This window comes from Euprymna scolopes, chromosome 17 (assembly GCF_053919585.1).
Source record: "Euprymna scolopes isolate OS-2025 chromosome 17, ASM5391958v1, whole genome shotgun sequence".
Taxonomy (NCBI): domain Eukaryota; kingdom Metazoa; phylum Mollusca; class Cephalopoda; order Sepiida; family Sepiolidae; genus Euprymna; species Euprymna scolopes.
In genome coordinates this window covers 87,092,848-87,107,865 of record NC_136498.1, presented here as the reverse complement: position 1 = coordinate 87,107,865, position 15,018 = coordinate 87,092,848, and the positions used below count along the sequence as shown (strand labels likewise).

The 15,018-nt window shown below is 31.4% G+C and overlaps 1 protein-coding gene across 1 annotated transcript in view; it reads right to left on the bottom strand.

Moving 5' to 3' along the window:
* LOC145296840 (polypeptide N-acetylgalactosaminyltransferase-like) overlaps window positions 1–15,018 on the bottom strand; it is a 1,498,391-nt gene that overhangs the window by 79,826 nt on the left and 1,403,547 nt on the right. Inside the window, exon 10 of the mRNA XM_080142960.1 lies at window positions 11,506–11,632. Coding sequence (XP_079999086.1) covers window positions 11,506–11,632 — 127 coding nt within the window. The remainder of the gene's footprint in view (window positions 1–11,505; window positions 11,633–15,018) is intronic.

Sequence of the window (15,018 nt, the reverse complement as noted above, 5' to 3'; positions counted from 1 at the left end):
CTCATTAACCCTTATTCTCAAGTGTCCCCCGGGCCTTCATAAGTGGTGACTCCTTTGTAAAAAAAAAAAAAAAACTATTGAAAAAAAATGTGGATATTTCACATCTTCACTGTCAAGCCTTTGTAAACACAGGAAGTTGATCTTGAAGAAAGCTATCCATGTTGAGAAATATAATTTAATATCCTCCATGTTGAGAAATATAATTTAATATCCTGCTTGTTAGGTAGAGAAGGTATGGGCAAATAAACGAGACGAATTCGGTTTTCTTGTAGCAGAAAAGATTCCAAATTAAGTGTTGCTTTTGTTATGTTGTGTTTCTCCAGTTTTCAAAACAATAGTCTTTTTTCTTCTATATAGTTTTAGATTAGACAATTTAGATTAATGTGGCTTGAGATATTTTACAAAACAGTTACATCTAAAAACTAATGGAAAATCATGGGTAAAGAACACGTTTTGTAGGAGAAAATTAAGGTTAAAAACAAGAGAGGAAAAACTTAAAAAGAAAAATAAGTTTTTTAATTAAAAATGTTTTTTAAAGAAAGAGAGGAAAAAGTCAAAAGAAAAAAAACATTTTAAAATTAAAAAAACAAGAAAAAGAGGGAAAAATTAAAAAGAAAAAAACATTTTAAAATTAAAAAACAAGAAAAAGAGGAAAAAATAAAAAATAAAAAAACATTTTTAAAATTAAAAAAACAAGAAAAAGAGAAAAAAAAATTAAAAAGAACAAAAATAAGATAGAGAAATACAATAGAAAAAGGGAGTGAGGCAAATGAGAAATGAATTATTTCTAGCATATACATACTACAAGAGAAGATTCCATTTAAATAACATTATATTTTAATTTGGGAAGGATTACTTAGTATTACTGTAGTCTGCTATTTTTATCAGTATTATCAGAGTTAGAGAATTTATCGTCATGTTGTGGGTGATAATGTTAAAATTTTAGCCTCTAGTTTTCGTGCTTGAAAAATTTCAAATATCATTTAATGTTTTTGTCATAGCTCGAATTTCCCAAAGCATTGTTATAGAATTGAGAGTTACCATCAAATACTGGAAGTGGTATCTTTTCAGGTACACTTGTAATTTTTGTAAAGTTCTTTAAGTATAATTGTTTTGTATTTATTAGTGAACGGTCATAGTATAAAAGTTCATAGTTTTAGCTGCAAGAACTGGTTTTGGAGTTATTTTTTGTTAGTAGCAAATTTATTTTTATACAACATACCTCAGTTTTATACTTTCTAACTATCAAGCTTCTAGTAAAACTTACAAGGTCCTTCTCAAAGTTTTCCAGTGCAGGATTTTTCTTAGGTTTCTATAGGATTTATGTCGATAACATTCTGCAGAGATTCTTTGAGTTCCATCCTTTCTCTGATGGACTTCATTAGCAGTCTTGCTATTTTGTTGATGTTTTATTTTTTGATTCACTCATGTATTCATAATGCTGTTTACCAACGGCAAATTTTTATTTAGCTAAACTTATTTCCTTTAAATCCTTAAAAGATTATATTTGAAATTGATTCGTACTGATTTTGAATTTTGTCTAAGTGAGACACTTACTATTCGATTCTGCCAGATTTTGATGGAATGTAAGCGCATTTCACCAATTGTAGGATTACAATTTCTAGATATACTTTAAGAAAATTTCATTTTGGTTTGCCATTAAAATATAAACTTTCATATTATGAACACGTATTTACATGAATTTGGTATGATTTCAATTTTTACCATAACTTTCAATGAGGATGATATGAACTGATATTTGATAAGAACAAATTTTATGAAACACTCAATAAAACAATATTTTAACGAATTAAAAAAATTATTTCTTATTTTCTTCTACTCAATACTTTTTCTTGAATTGTATCTCCTATAATTGATGTGATTATATTTTATTCAGCATATTTATTGAAAAACTATCTAATCATTAAGATATCACATGTCAAAGTTTAAACATTTTTTCATCAATTTAAACTAACTTTTAATTACTAATTTCATTTTTATTTTTTAATTTCAAATTTAATTTTTAATTTGTCTATTTTCTCTATATATACTTCCTTTAAGTCACTATTCTTTTTATTTTACATATAATTCATGTAATATTATTAATAATTATTAATTATTAATAATATTTTGTAATCCATATATTAATACGATAGTGCATGTGTTATTTCCTGTGTCACGCTTACATGCGGGTCGTTTAATTGTTATGTACTTCTATTTCTTGTCATAAATAATTTTACCAAGAATTCTTCATAAGTTTTGGTTTCGGTTTCGATTATAGTTGATGGCATTTGTCATCTATTTTTTTATAAATAATTCTATCAAGAATTCTTTATAAGTTTTGGTTTCGATTATAACTGATGGCACTTAACTCATCTATTTTTTTACAAATAATTTTATCAAGAATTCTTCATAAGTTTTGGTTTCGGTTTTGATTATGGCTGAAGGAACTCAAGGTATATATATTTTTAATTTAATTAAAATTTGATTTTTAAATTTTAAATTATAAATCACATTACTTAATATTGAATTAGCTCTAGGACATTTAACTATCGAGCTTATTATATATATCTAAATTACAACGAGCACTTTCTATTTCCTGTATTTTAATTAAACTAGTAATTTCACTGTTACATTAAAATACACTCAGCTCTTTAGACTATTGTTCTAATCTCCTTTAAATTATATATATATATATATATATATATATATATATATATATATATATATATATATATATATATATATATATATATATGAGTGCATTAAGTTTGAATGGAAACCGAAATAAAAATTTATAAATATATATATATATATATATATATATATATATATATATATATATATATATATATATATATATTTTATTTTATTTTTTTTTCATAAATTTTTATTTCGGTTTCCATTCAAACTAATGCACTCAAGTCATGGATATATTTTTTTATTTTTGAAATTGCAACTTTATAATATATGAAAATCGATAGAACATTGACTCTATAATAATATACACAACATCTACAATAATTAAAATATCATATCTAAGCGTATTGTATGACAGGGCTTTGCCGGGCGTTCGTGCTAGCTTTGATAAATACTTTGGCAGGTTTAACAAAAAAGCTACAATAATATCAGAGCGTTTCCATTTACACTGAACATCTACAGAATGTCAACATCAATATATTTCATACGAATGAGCCCCTGTGGAATTTCCACAGATCCCGCTAGTATCTTATAATTATCTATTAACCTGTAATAATAATATATCTTATTAAATTTTTATAATGGTTATAATAAATAATCAATATTATTATATTAAATTATTAATTAATGTTCTCATTATTATGTTTTATAGATTATTATTACTATTCTTACTTTATTATTTGATTCAATTATCCATTCTACATGATGCCTATCATAGGTTTTATTTATCTTTAAAGTATTTTATTCGATAGTTTATTTTATTTGATAGTTTATTTTATTTGATAGTTTATTTTATTTGATAGTTTATTTTATTTGATAGTTTATTTTATTTGTTTCTTTTTCTTTTATTATTTCAAGGTGGACCGATAAAATTGTCACCCCAGAACAGGCAATAGGATTCTATTTCCGTCTGATGAAAACCGGTTTTCCTTTCTTTTTTTTTTTTTTGCAGACCATCTACTAGTTGGCCAGTTTTGTACAAATCCCATGAGCGATAGAAGCCTTCTATCATGTCTGAAAGTGACACAATGTTCAACGAGTGAGATCGGATATGCACCGCTGTACAAATCATGGTCTCTACTGATCTAAGTTATGACAACAGGGCCATTGCCAGCACCCTCAAAATGCAAATCCGGATGGTTCAATGCTTGAGGGCATAGGGGAATTTAGGCAAAGAACACCAGTTTAGGTAGACACTTGAGAGTGATTTCCTTTGACACACACACAGACAGTCACAACAGTCAAAACGAGTTTTAGCATCGAGAAGGGAAGCCGCATTAACTCCCCATGGGTGCTATGCCCACAGGAGAGACAGAGATGTTTCGGACTTAACGAGAAATGTAAACTGGGTGAAAACTATGTCCCACTATGAGACAAAGTAGGACTTTAACGACTTCTAAGTGAGTACCAAATTATTGTTGTTCTGTTACATGACTTTCATGTTTGTCGATTTGTAAAAAAATGTATTTATGTATTTGCAAACTATCTGCGTTTGTTAAGTATTTGTGTTTGTAAGCATTTCTTGTTTCAGTGATTCAACAAACTATGAGATCCCTAACGCTTACAACAAGGGCCCAGGTCAATGCATCAGACAACCCTTTGAAGGTGATGGAGAAGAAGCCCAAGGCCAAGGACACTGCCAAGAAGAACCCGGTACAAGGAGTTCATTGAAAAGGTCGAGGCTGATGAAACTCCCCAGTGGCATATTCAACATTGCCAGACATTTAGGCATCTCACACACATGAATGCATGTGTGAAGAAGGACTTGAGGTGTAGGTTCTACAGATGCCAGACAAGTCAGATCTTTACTAAGAAGACAAAGAACTTCAGGCTAATCAAGTTCGTCAGGTTGCTCAACAAACTGAAGCATCCCAAGAAGCCAAACGTGCTCTAGTTCTTTTCAGACAAAAAGAACTTCTGTGAAGACTAGGTGCACAACAGCCAAAACCATCGCTGGATTGCCACGAATATCAGGAACATGCCCAAAGTGATGAAAACAAAGTTTCCAGCCACTGTGATGGTCTTTGTTGTGAAGTGAAGGCCACATCATGCCACCTCACATCTTTGAAGTCGGCTTGAAAGTCAACCCCAAAGTGTACCTGGATGTGCTGAAGAGTATGGTGATTCCCTGGTGCAATTAGGTGGCTGCTGACAGATCCTGGGTGTGGCAGCAGAACTCGGCACTTGCCAACAAGTCCAAAGAGACTCAGGCTTGACTTCAGAAGGAGTGCTACAACTTTATACCCTTCTCTCACTGGCCCCCCCATCCTCCTCCCCCGACTTGAACCCACTAGACTACTTCGTTTAGTCATATGTCGAGAACATCATCAACATGAATTCCAACAACGCCAAAGACAGCTTGATCACTGCCATTCACCGAGCTTTTGTTGACGCTTGAGGAAAAGGCATGCTTTCACTTCCGGATCAGTATCGAGGCAGTGATTGATGCTGAAGGCGGTAACATTGAATAGATGTCAGCTCTACTACATAATCAAGTTACCTGAATTGATTTTTTCAATAAAAGTTTTAAAATAAAACTGTGATGTTGTTTTCTTTTGGATGACAAATTTATCATTCCACTCTGTATTATATAATATTATAATTATTCTACTTTATTTTATATTTTATTTTATATTTAAAAAATTATTTATAATAATAATAATAATAATAATAATAATAATAATAATAATAATAATAATAATTATTATTATTATTATAACTATTATAATTATTATTATTATAATTATTATAATCATTATAATTATTATAATTGTTATTATTATTATAATTATTATTATGATAATAATAATAATTATAATAATAATAATTATTATTATTATTATTATTATTATTATTATTATTAGTAGTAGTAGTAGTAGTAGTAGTAGTAGTAGTAGTAGTAGTAGTAGTATTGTTAATCACTAGAAGATTTCACACAGGTCATCATCACAGATTGCTCACTGACAACAACCGGTAGTGTTCCTTGGAGTCTGAGTGACAGCAAGTCTCCCCAATTTCCAGTGCTCTCTGCCTCTATCGATAACATTTGCAAATGAATTTGCATAATCGCAACAGCTGTTTTCCATTGACTTCTCACTGGCAATGACTATTCATCTTGACTGAAATTTGGGTTGCAATAAGCATCTTCAGTTCTCTTTGCATTTATTCAGTGAAGGTCTTATTAGTGCTTTCTCTCCTCAGTCATTCCATCCTTCTAGACCCTTCTCAACTATTTGGTTTTATATTTCCCCATTGCTTTTTCAATCAAATTGATAATCTTAAATTAAATTAAGGAAGTTGTAAATTTGCTCTCTCAGTTATGCTGTAAAGATTATTATTGTTATCCTTATTGAGAGTGAGGATCAAAATAAAATATGTTGTAGATGACTTCATCCTGTGTGTTAATCCATTTCATGCTGTTTTTGTTTACTTGGTTGTTATGTCGCTTATGAATATGTCTTTAATGATCATGCCTTCCTTCCTACTAAGCATATTCTTTTGAAAACTTTAGAAAAAGAGTTTCTGACCTGGAAAAAATCATTTATTGGCTTTTTTCAACCATATTTTTTTTTACTGTTTTGGAATGCAGTTGTCAAACACGGATCTTAATTTTCTTACTTTTACATGGTTCTGCCGGTGATCAAGTTGATGGTGTGTTTATATTCAGCATTATATGATAGACTTTTGATTTTGAGGATGGTTTCCTTAAAATTAATTTTGGAATGTTTTGAGAAGTGACTTTGAGAGTTTGTTTCTAAATGAGAACTGGTTTTCGGCATGACCTTTGATGCAGACATTTTTAATATAACATCTAACTCTGTAAAATAGGCTATAGAATTTCTATTTAAAAATGGTATTTGACCACCATCTGACAACCGGGTGTAACACCTTTCCTAACAGGTGTTGCTGGGAATAAAGTTCGACTAAATTGTTCTGGACTAAGTTGTGATTCAAAAAATACTCTTTTATGTTTAGCACTTAGTTTACGTTTTAGCACTTAATCCAATTGGGGGACCTTTATTTGTTATATTTTCCACTTTTTGGGAAAAATTATTGATTCGTTGATTCCACAAATTAAACTGCTCCATCCAATCAGTTCCGAATAATTTTCAGAATTTTATGGATGATAACTTTGAATTTCTTTGTGACGCTATTTAGTGTTACCAGTAGTGATAACTCATCTTCAAATTTAATTTTGCTTCCCATTACAGCATGAGCTGTTTTTTCTGTCCTTTTCATTGTTGCTTTTTTAATTTTTTCCATGTGTGAAAATTAATGATTGAGAGGTCTAGACCAGAATCTATTTGCAATTGAACTGTCTTATTTAGGATGTTGATTACAGAATATTTTCATAGATTCTTATTCGCTATTTTACTTGATCTAGCTTGTCTGACTATTTCTATTCTTCATTTCTAGCCACTTCTGCTACGATTATTACAGTTTGTTGTCTCCTGGATATGGGTTAGGGGTAATTTTTCTTTTTGAAACATTCAACTACTTTTTGCTTGTGAATGAACATGCTCTTTGCTTTCTTTCTCAGGGGAGTGATTTTTAGGCTTTTTATAATGTATGATGCACCAAATTCCTGGATATTGTTGGAATCGCTTTTAACACTAATTATCTGCTGGCAATCTTCAGTCAGTTTTGCAGCATGATATCTGATTCACTTTCTAGTGTTAATAGAACTCTGTTTTATCTCAGATTTTTTTTTTTCATGGAGACAAGTCCTTGGGCGAATATTAAGCATTTGAAGTCGCTGGCTGACAATTCTAACAATTAAAATCATCACAATACTTATTTAAAATTGACGCGAATGTAATAATCCTCATCATTTTGTTTTAATAAGTTAAAACACTTCCGTCTTTTATAGAATAATATTGTATTTAGGCTAAATAACTCACACACAAATTTCATTGTTTCAGAGAATTGTAATTCGCTTGCTTTCTTCAGTAGAATATAATTAAGAAACTTATTATGTTCTGTTATTTTTTTTACAAAGGAGTCACGATTATCAAGTGTTATCGACGATAAGGGTTAATGAATGTACAGTAGTCAATGAAAAATGTCTTAGTAATCGTTAGTAGTGGAAATTTGGGTACATTGGATTACTTAAAGGATGACATCAAGAACTTGTTCATGTTGAACTTGAAAACGACCATATTGTAGTCAGTTGGAAAGCAGGAAAACGAAAAAGACATGCAGTTGTAAGAAGGAAGCTTTGTTCATGAAATCTATGTTTAGATTAAGGCATAGATAAAGAGTGGGGGAAATTATTAAAAGTGGTTTTGGCTAGACGGGTGTTTTTCATGAAAGTCAGGCCAGGGGGAACCATAGATTGGAGCTCAGACGAACACTTGCCATGAAAATAACGATGAAGCAGAGACAGATTCGCAAAGTCTCTTCTGTGGGAAAGAGGTTGCAGGGAAGAGAAAAGAGCATCCTCCACTAGGCTACGAAGTCTATATTGAATTCTGTCAAGGCAAGATAAGCTGTTTCTAGCAGCTCCTTCCCAGATGTGACAACAGTACTCCATCCTTGGACGTACTTGGCTCTTATAGAGGTAAAGAATTGCATCAGCAGTGAGATATGTACTGGATCGATAGAATGATCCCACCATTTTTCGAGCAGCCTTGGCAATGCATTTCATGTACGCGTTCCGTCTCAGATCAGGAGTAAAGGTCAGACCTAGAAGCTTGTCAAAATATAGAGCCTTCCCAAAACGAGAGCCATTCATTTCAATTGATGCCAGACGGGGATCACTGTGTTGATGATGTAAAGATAGATTGAATTTAGATGCATTAAACCACCTCTTTCTCCATTGCACCACGTGATCAGAGGAGAGAGAATTAGAAAGAACTTGGTCATTTACGGCCTTTGATGTGTTGCCATAGATGGTAGTGTCGTCAGCATAAATGTCTACGAATGATCTTAGGATTTGATATTTGGGAAATCATTGATGTAGATAAGGAAGAAATTTGGATCCAGGATGAACCCCTGAGGGACTCCAGCATTGATTCTGGGAGCTTCTGATTTCTGCCCATCAGTCGCTACTCTTATGAACCTATCAGAGAGAAATGATTTCATAATTGAAAAGACATTTTCAGCTATACTGTAACTGGAGATTTTGTGGAGTAGACCTTTATGCTATCAAAGCCTTTCATATGTCAAGGGCAATTGCTCTTGAAAGGAAGCCTTTTCATAAAAGTAGGTTTACATTTTAGCATCTGAGTAATCTTCACAGACCTACATATTTTCTATAAAAATCTTCATAAGTGAATGTTTCAATAGAATTACAAATTGTGTTGTGGGAAATGCAGTGTTATTTTCACTAAATTCATTTTTACTTCATGCTTTAAAAAGTAATTTTTCTTGTTGTTGTAATTCTCCTGAAATTTAAAAATTATTTGTTTACGTTAAAACCTAATTCTAAAAGTTATGCTCCTTTTAAATTGTTAACTGACTTAAGTGCTGATTGTTTTAATTTCAATTTCAATCAGGAATCAGTTAGGAATTAACCTGTAATGTGACATATTTATAAGTGGGCCGCGGCATCACCTATCAGAAGTCTTCCTACATTGTATGTATTATGCTGCGATATCACAATTGGCAAGCTTACATCATGAGTTTTTGAACAGGTTTACATACTAGTAAGTAACACTGATTGTAATTAATCAAAATGTTTTACATAGCAATCATTAATAATACTATGATTGCATTTAAACATATCTTCCATGACCAAATGATTCAGCAATAATCTTGATACATCATCTGCCGAGAAGATCAAAACTTGAATTAAAGTATTGGAAATATGGAACATTCATTGATCCTCATTCAATCTCGGGCAACGTCAAACTCCCTGCTAGTAAAACCTAAATGAAAAAAAAGTATTGATTTCATAGACAGCAAGAAGATGATCTGATGTGATGATTTATCCTATTTTGTTACTATATGATCTCTTCTAGACACAATCTGGAGCTTATAACAAAGTCTCAAAACAGTGCCAGAGCAGTCTTTCTGTAAAATACTATTCTGTAAATACAGGATTCTTGTAATGCCTTACTCAGCCGTTCAATCTCACACATTTTAATAAAATTTAGTTTTGAGAATCTTCTCCGTCTGGTAGCAATAGAAATTCTAAGAGGCAAAACAATAACAATATTTGGCAATGTCAATGATTAAAGCTGTTACTTTCCCTCATCAGAAGCTGCTGCTTAAAAGTCCCCAAAACGAAGACCTTCCAAAGGCAATATAGAAACATCCAAATCCCTAGCATATTATTTGCCAAGGCAGGTGAAGCAAGAAGTCAAATCTTACTTCCAATTCAGTATCAATCTGATCATGACAAATGGATTCAAAACTTGTTGGAGATTGAAAAGAATAATCTCTTTTAACTTCTTGCTTGCAATAGTTTCTCCTAATTCGCTTTTCAACAAGAATTCAAATTTTTTCAAACTTAGTTTTCCTTAGATTAATCGAGGTGTGTGTGTGTGTGTGTGTGTGTGTGTGTGTGTGTGTGTGTGTGTGTGTGTGTGTGTGTGTGTGTGTGTGTACATGATTTAATCAAAAAACAAACAAAATGATAACAGCAAATAATTTTATTCAAGGCAATTTGCATTGAAAGTACATACAATTTTACTTGTCATCATAAAGTCACTGAATTGTAGGTCCATACCAAATAGCTGAACTCTATTCATCACATGCACTAAAACCACAAAAAACGCTACTCATTTATTTTATGTAAATGAATTTTTTGTTTTTATCAAAATAAGGAAACAAATAAGGAATCAAAATAAGGTATTCATACTTCAATTCAACAATTTACCTTTCTTCAAAATTAAAATTAGCTCATAATATATTTATCCTAATCTTATTAAAATCTGAAAAAAGAATCATAAATATAAATATAAATGTAAAAGACAAAAAAAAAACACAGTCCTGAGTGCATCTAAACTCCCATACTGAAATGGGATCAAAAAGGCAAACAACTGGATCAGATCACCATAGCGGCATGCCTATATATCTATATATCCATAAAAGTGAGAATGTGTGTGTGTATGTGTGTGAGAAAACTTCTCAACCTATATACTCAACGAATGTTTGCTCTAAAGACTTGAAATTTGGTATATAGGATATGTGGAAAACTTTTTAATTTGTTTTCATCTGGGTCAAAATTGAAAAATTGGTACATAGAAGTCATCAAATTTTTATTTGTTTGTTAACTGTTTCACGAATGCACATATGTGAAATAGTTCACATTATAGATTACTTATGTTAAGAATAAGTACTTTGAAAGCATCTTTTAAAGAACGTGTCATGCTAGTCTAATGGTTATCGTACTTAACTCACTGTCTTTAGGGTTTGATTTCGATTTCAGCTCGATTATTTTTTGTTTTTACTTACAAGAAGTGAACAGTTTAGAGAAAAACATAATACTTGCATGCACATGTCTCAGTTTCTCTATGAATTAAAATATAATATTTAAGCGTATTTTACGACCGGGCAACGCCGGGTGGCCTGCTGGTAATATGCAGTTATGGTGACCTGATCTGGTTATAATATATTATTCTTTTCAATCTTCAACAAGTTGGAATTTTGAATCTTCATTTGCAAAGGGAGGTAATAATCCATATATAAATAAAGCGATTTAAAAAAAGCTGCGCACACACACACACACACACACATACACACACACATACATAATTTTGCTAGTTTATATGAGAAACAGAATAGAGCATTATTCTTTCAATATATTCTATTTCATCTTTTTTCAAGCAAACGTATTTATTCAGTAAAAACAAAAGATACCTTGCAAATACGGCCCCACTTCCACCAGGAAAAGTGTACGGATGGTGTTTTCTAAAAACATGACCAACTCTGCTGCAAGGAATAATTTCCAAACTTCCATGACATAGCCAAACTCGGAAAGATATTTCTAGACAATGAAAAGAAATTGGAAATTATAATATATGAATATAAGCATATTTTTTTCAGTTAAGCCAAATTATAAAATATTGCAGAATAGACGAGCTGTTCCATAAGCATTACAGTAAAATTTCATTCATAATGTTTAAAAATAATATCAATTCAAAAAAATATATTGACTTAAGAGTGGTAGTCAGTGTACAGATTGACTTGACAATGATATATAAACCCTGTGTATCACTTTACTGCAGGTCAATATTTTTTTAATTTGGAAATTGCTCTGATTCACAGAGAAATGAAATTTGGTACACTGGAAGAGCATAACAAGATACCTTATTTCTCTGATTTTTTTTGAATTTGAACAAATATTTTGAAAATTATGCTATTTTTTCTATTTTCGGGTAACTTTAAGTGTGTATCACTTCATTGCAAGTGTTCAAAAATGTATATTTTCGGTAATAAAACAATATTCTAACTTCAAATTTGTATTTATATGAAATAAAGAACATATCCAGTAACAATATTAACCAAAAACCTGAACGGATTTCACATTATTTTGTTTAAGGAAATATGTATTTATCAAAATAACTCAAACACTTCAAAATCACTTTGAATAACCTCTTGTCAACTGATGATGTCAGTCAGTGAATTTGAGATGATCTGATGCTTCCAAAATCTTTCTCCAAATTTCATCCTTCAACGAAAATTAAACACCTCGTTCATAAACTTTCATCTTTACTATTGACCAGAGTTGCTGGGTTTATATCTGGAGAAAACGTTGGCCATGTCACCAAATTTTCTCCATTAATGCCCAATGGCTTAAGGTAGAATGTCATAGTCTTGGCTGAGTGGGACGGTACATTGTCGTGCATAAAAATCAATTTGAAGTGATATGCCAATTGAAGGTCATCAAGCGATGGTGACAAATGCTCATTAAAAAATAAAATATAAGACTGGCTTGTCAGTTTGACACTTAGTTCATCACAGATTATTCCAGCCCAAAACACCTCCCTGTTGATGACAGAATCGATGAGGGGTAGGGAATCCAAGAGGATTCCAAACTTTGGCCCACCCATCTGGTCCATCAAGGGTTGCTCTGGCCTCATCAGTGAAAAGAACATTTTCAAAGCTGGTTTTCATGTATTTCTGAGCTAAGCCAAACGTTTTTCCTTATAAGTTTGGTTTAAAACAGATCTTGCTATGGGCTTAATGCTTCTTGCAATCTCGTTAAAAATATTGTAGCATGTTTATCTGGACAAGGAAGGTATTCCAGCCTTGTCAAATGTAGCAGCACTGTTACTGCCTGGCTATTTGATGAGTTGATGGTGAATTTTTTTAACATCACGAGCAAAAACTGACGTTTTTGTGTTTTTGTTCTTCCTTGGTTTGATGTTTGGATTTTCAACGAATGAAGTCAATTATTTTAGGAGTATATATACTAAAGGGAAGAGAGATATGTTGCTCTCCACTTTAGCATATATTCTCCTAAAATAATTGACCCTTTTATCATGGACCATTTTTATCTGTTTTAACTTCTTGAAAAAGCCCGCGTAAGATGGGCAAAACATTGAGGTCTTCTGCCTCCATTTTTAAAATCATATCGTTCAGATTTTTATCATCTTATTATTCATAAAGGATTATTTAAAATAAAAAGATTGCAATATAGAATTAGGGGCGGCACCCTGTCATCTGCCAACAAACAATGGATACAATATTAGCAGATTTGAACGTCACAGCAGCTTATTAAATAATATTCTAATAAAAAGCGAAAATTGTGAAGAACATATGAAACACGTAACTACAGTGTTAAAAAACATAAAAGAATTTGAATTTAAATCTCTGAATATGGAAAAATGTGAATATTTTCTACAAAAAAATCCAAGACAGATAATTAATGAAAACGGTCCAGAAGGGGCAGACACGATAAAATACATGCTGCACCAACTAATGTGGCATTATTACAATTATTTTGGGGTTTAGAAAATTACTGCAAAATATACCGAATATCCATAGACAATGTTATTAAATGGTCAAAAGTTGTCAAATGCAAAATGCAAACAAGTAAAAATACAACAAACATTTTACAGAAACTGTTCGCAAGATTTGGCATGTGGAAAACTATTTTGATAAAAATTGCGTTCCATTGTCAGAGGCAATCTCTGATAATGGTACGCAATTTTTATCAAAAGAATTTAAAATTTCTTTTGTAAAATACTTTCGCTAAATCACTTAAAAAGTGTATCTTATCACCCAAGGTGAAGCAGTCTGGTTGAAAGGTTTATTAACATATTCAAAACAACCATCAAAAAAGCAAATTGAGTTGAAGCAGAAAATAAACTACAAAAATTCTTATCAAATAACATCAACATGTTAACAATGACGTAAACATATCCCTTGCAAATCTAATGTTTTCTAGAAAATACGTTCAGTTTTTGATGAATTGATCCCAAAACTAAGGAAATAAATAATTCCTTAAATAAAACTTATAGTCCAGGCGAAAAAATGTATTTCCTAAATTATTATTTAAGAAAAAATAACGTGGATAGAGGGCATAATAGATGGAAAAATAGGCAATATTATAATATATAGGCATAGTATATTATAATATATTATAATATATTTGCATAATATACATGATAAAATATCCAATATAGAAATTACAAAGACATATTAACCAAGTAAAAAAAATGTTTTTTTATTGAAAGACAAGGCATGAAGCCACTTGCTGTAAAGAGTTAACAAGAACGAAAGCTGATTAGATAGGAGATACCTATCGACTTTACTCTTGAAAAAAAAAACGAAGGAAAACTAGGCATGAAGAGAGTTTCACACAAATTGCAGCCTTTGGAAAGAAGCTACTGGAATAGGAATCTCTATTAAAATGAGGTATTAAAACAGCGAATTGATGGAGACCTGTAGACCAACGAGTCAAACGAGCTAGGACAAAAAGAACAAGGAATAGATCATACAATTCTGAGGAACACATACCATAATAGTATTTGTAGAAAAAAAACTGAGACTAGCAACATCACGTCTTCGAGAGAGAGATTGCACTGGAGAAGAAAATGTGGATCCCATCAAATTACAGATACGTTTCTGCAATTTATCAAGAATCTTCAAATGGAACAGAGATTCACCATCCCAAATATGACAACAATACTCCATACATGGTTTGATAGTAGATTTGTAGACATAGCGAATAGCCTCAGGTTTTAGAAAGTGTTTAGAGAGACAAAGAAAACCTGTCTAACGAAAAGAAAGAACGAGCAATGGATTTAATGTATGGATCTCAAGAAACATTTAATGAGAAAGACCAAGAAATTTTAGAGTCGATTTCTCGCTAATAACAAAGATTGCAATTGCGATTGAAAGACAACAGCTGGGTCTCAACAGAAT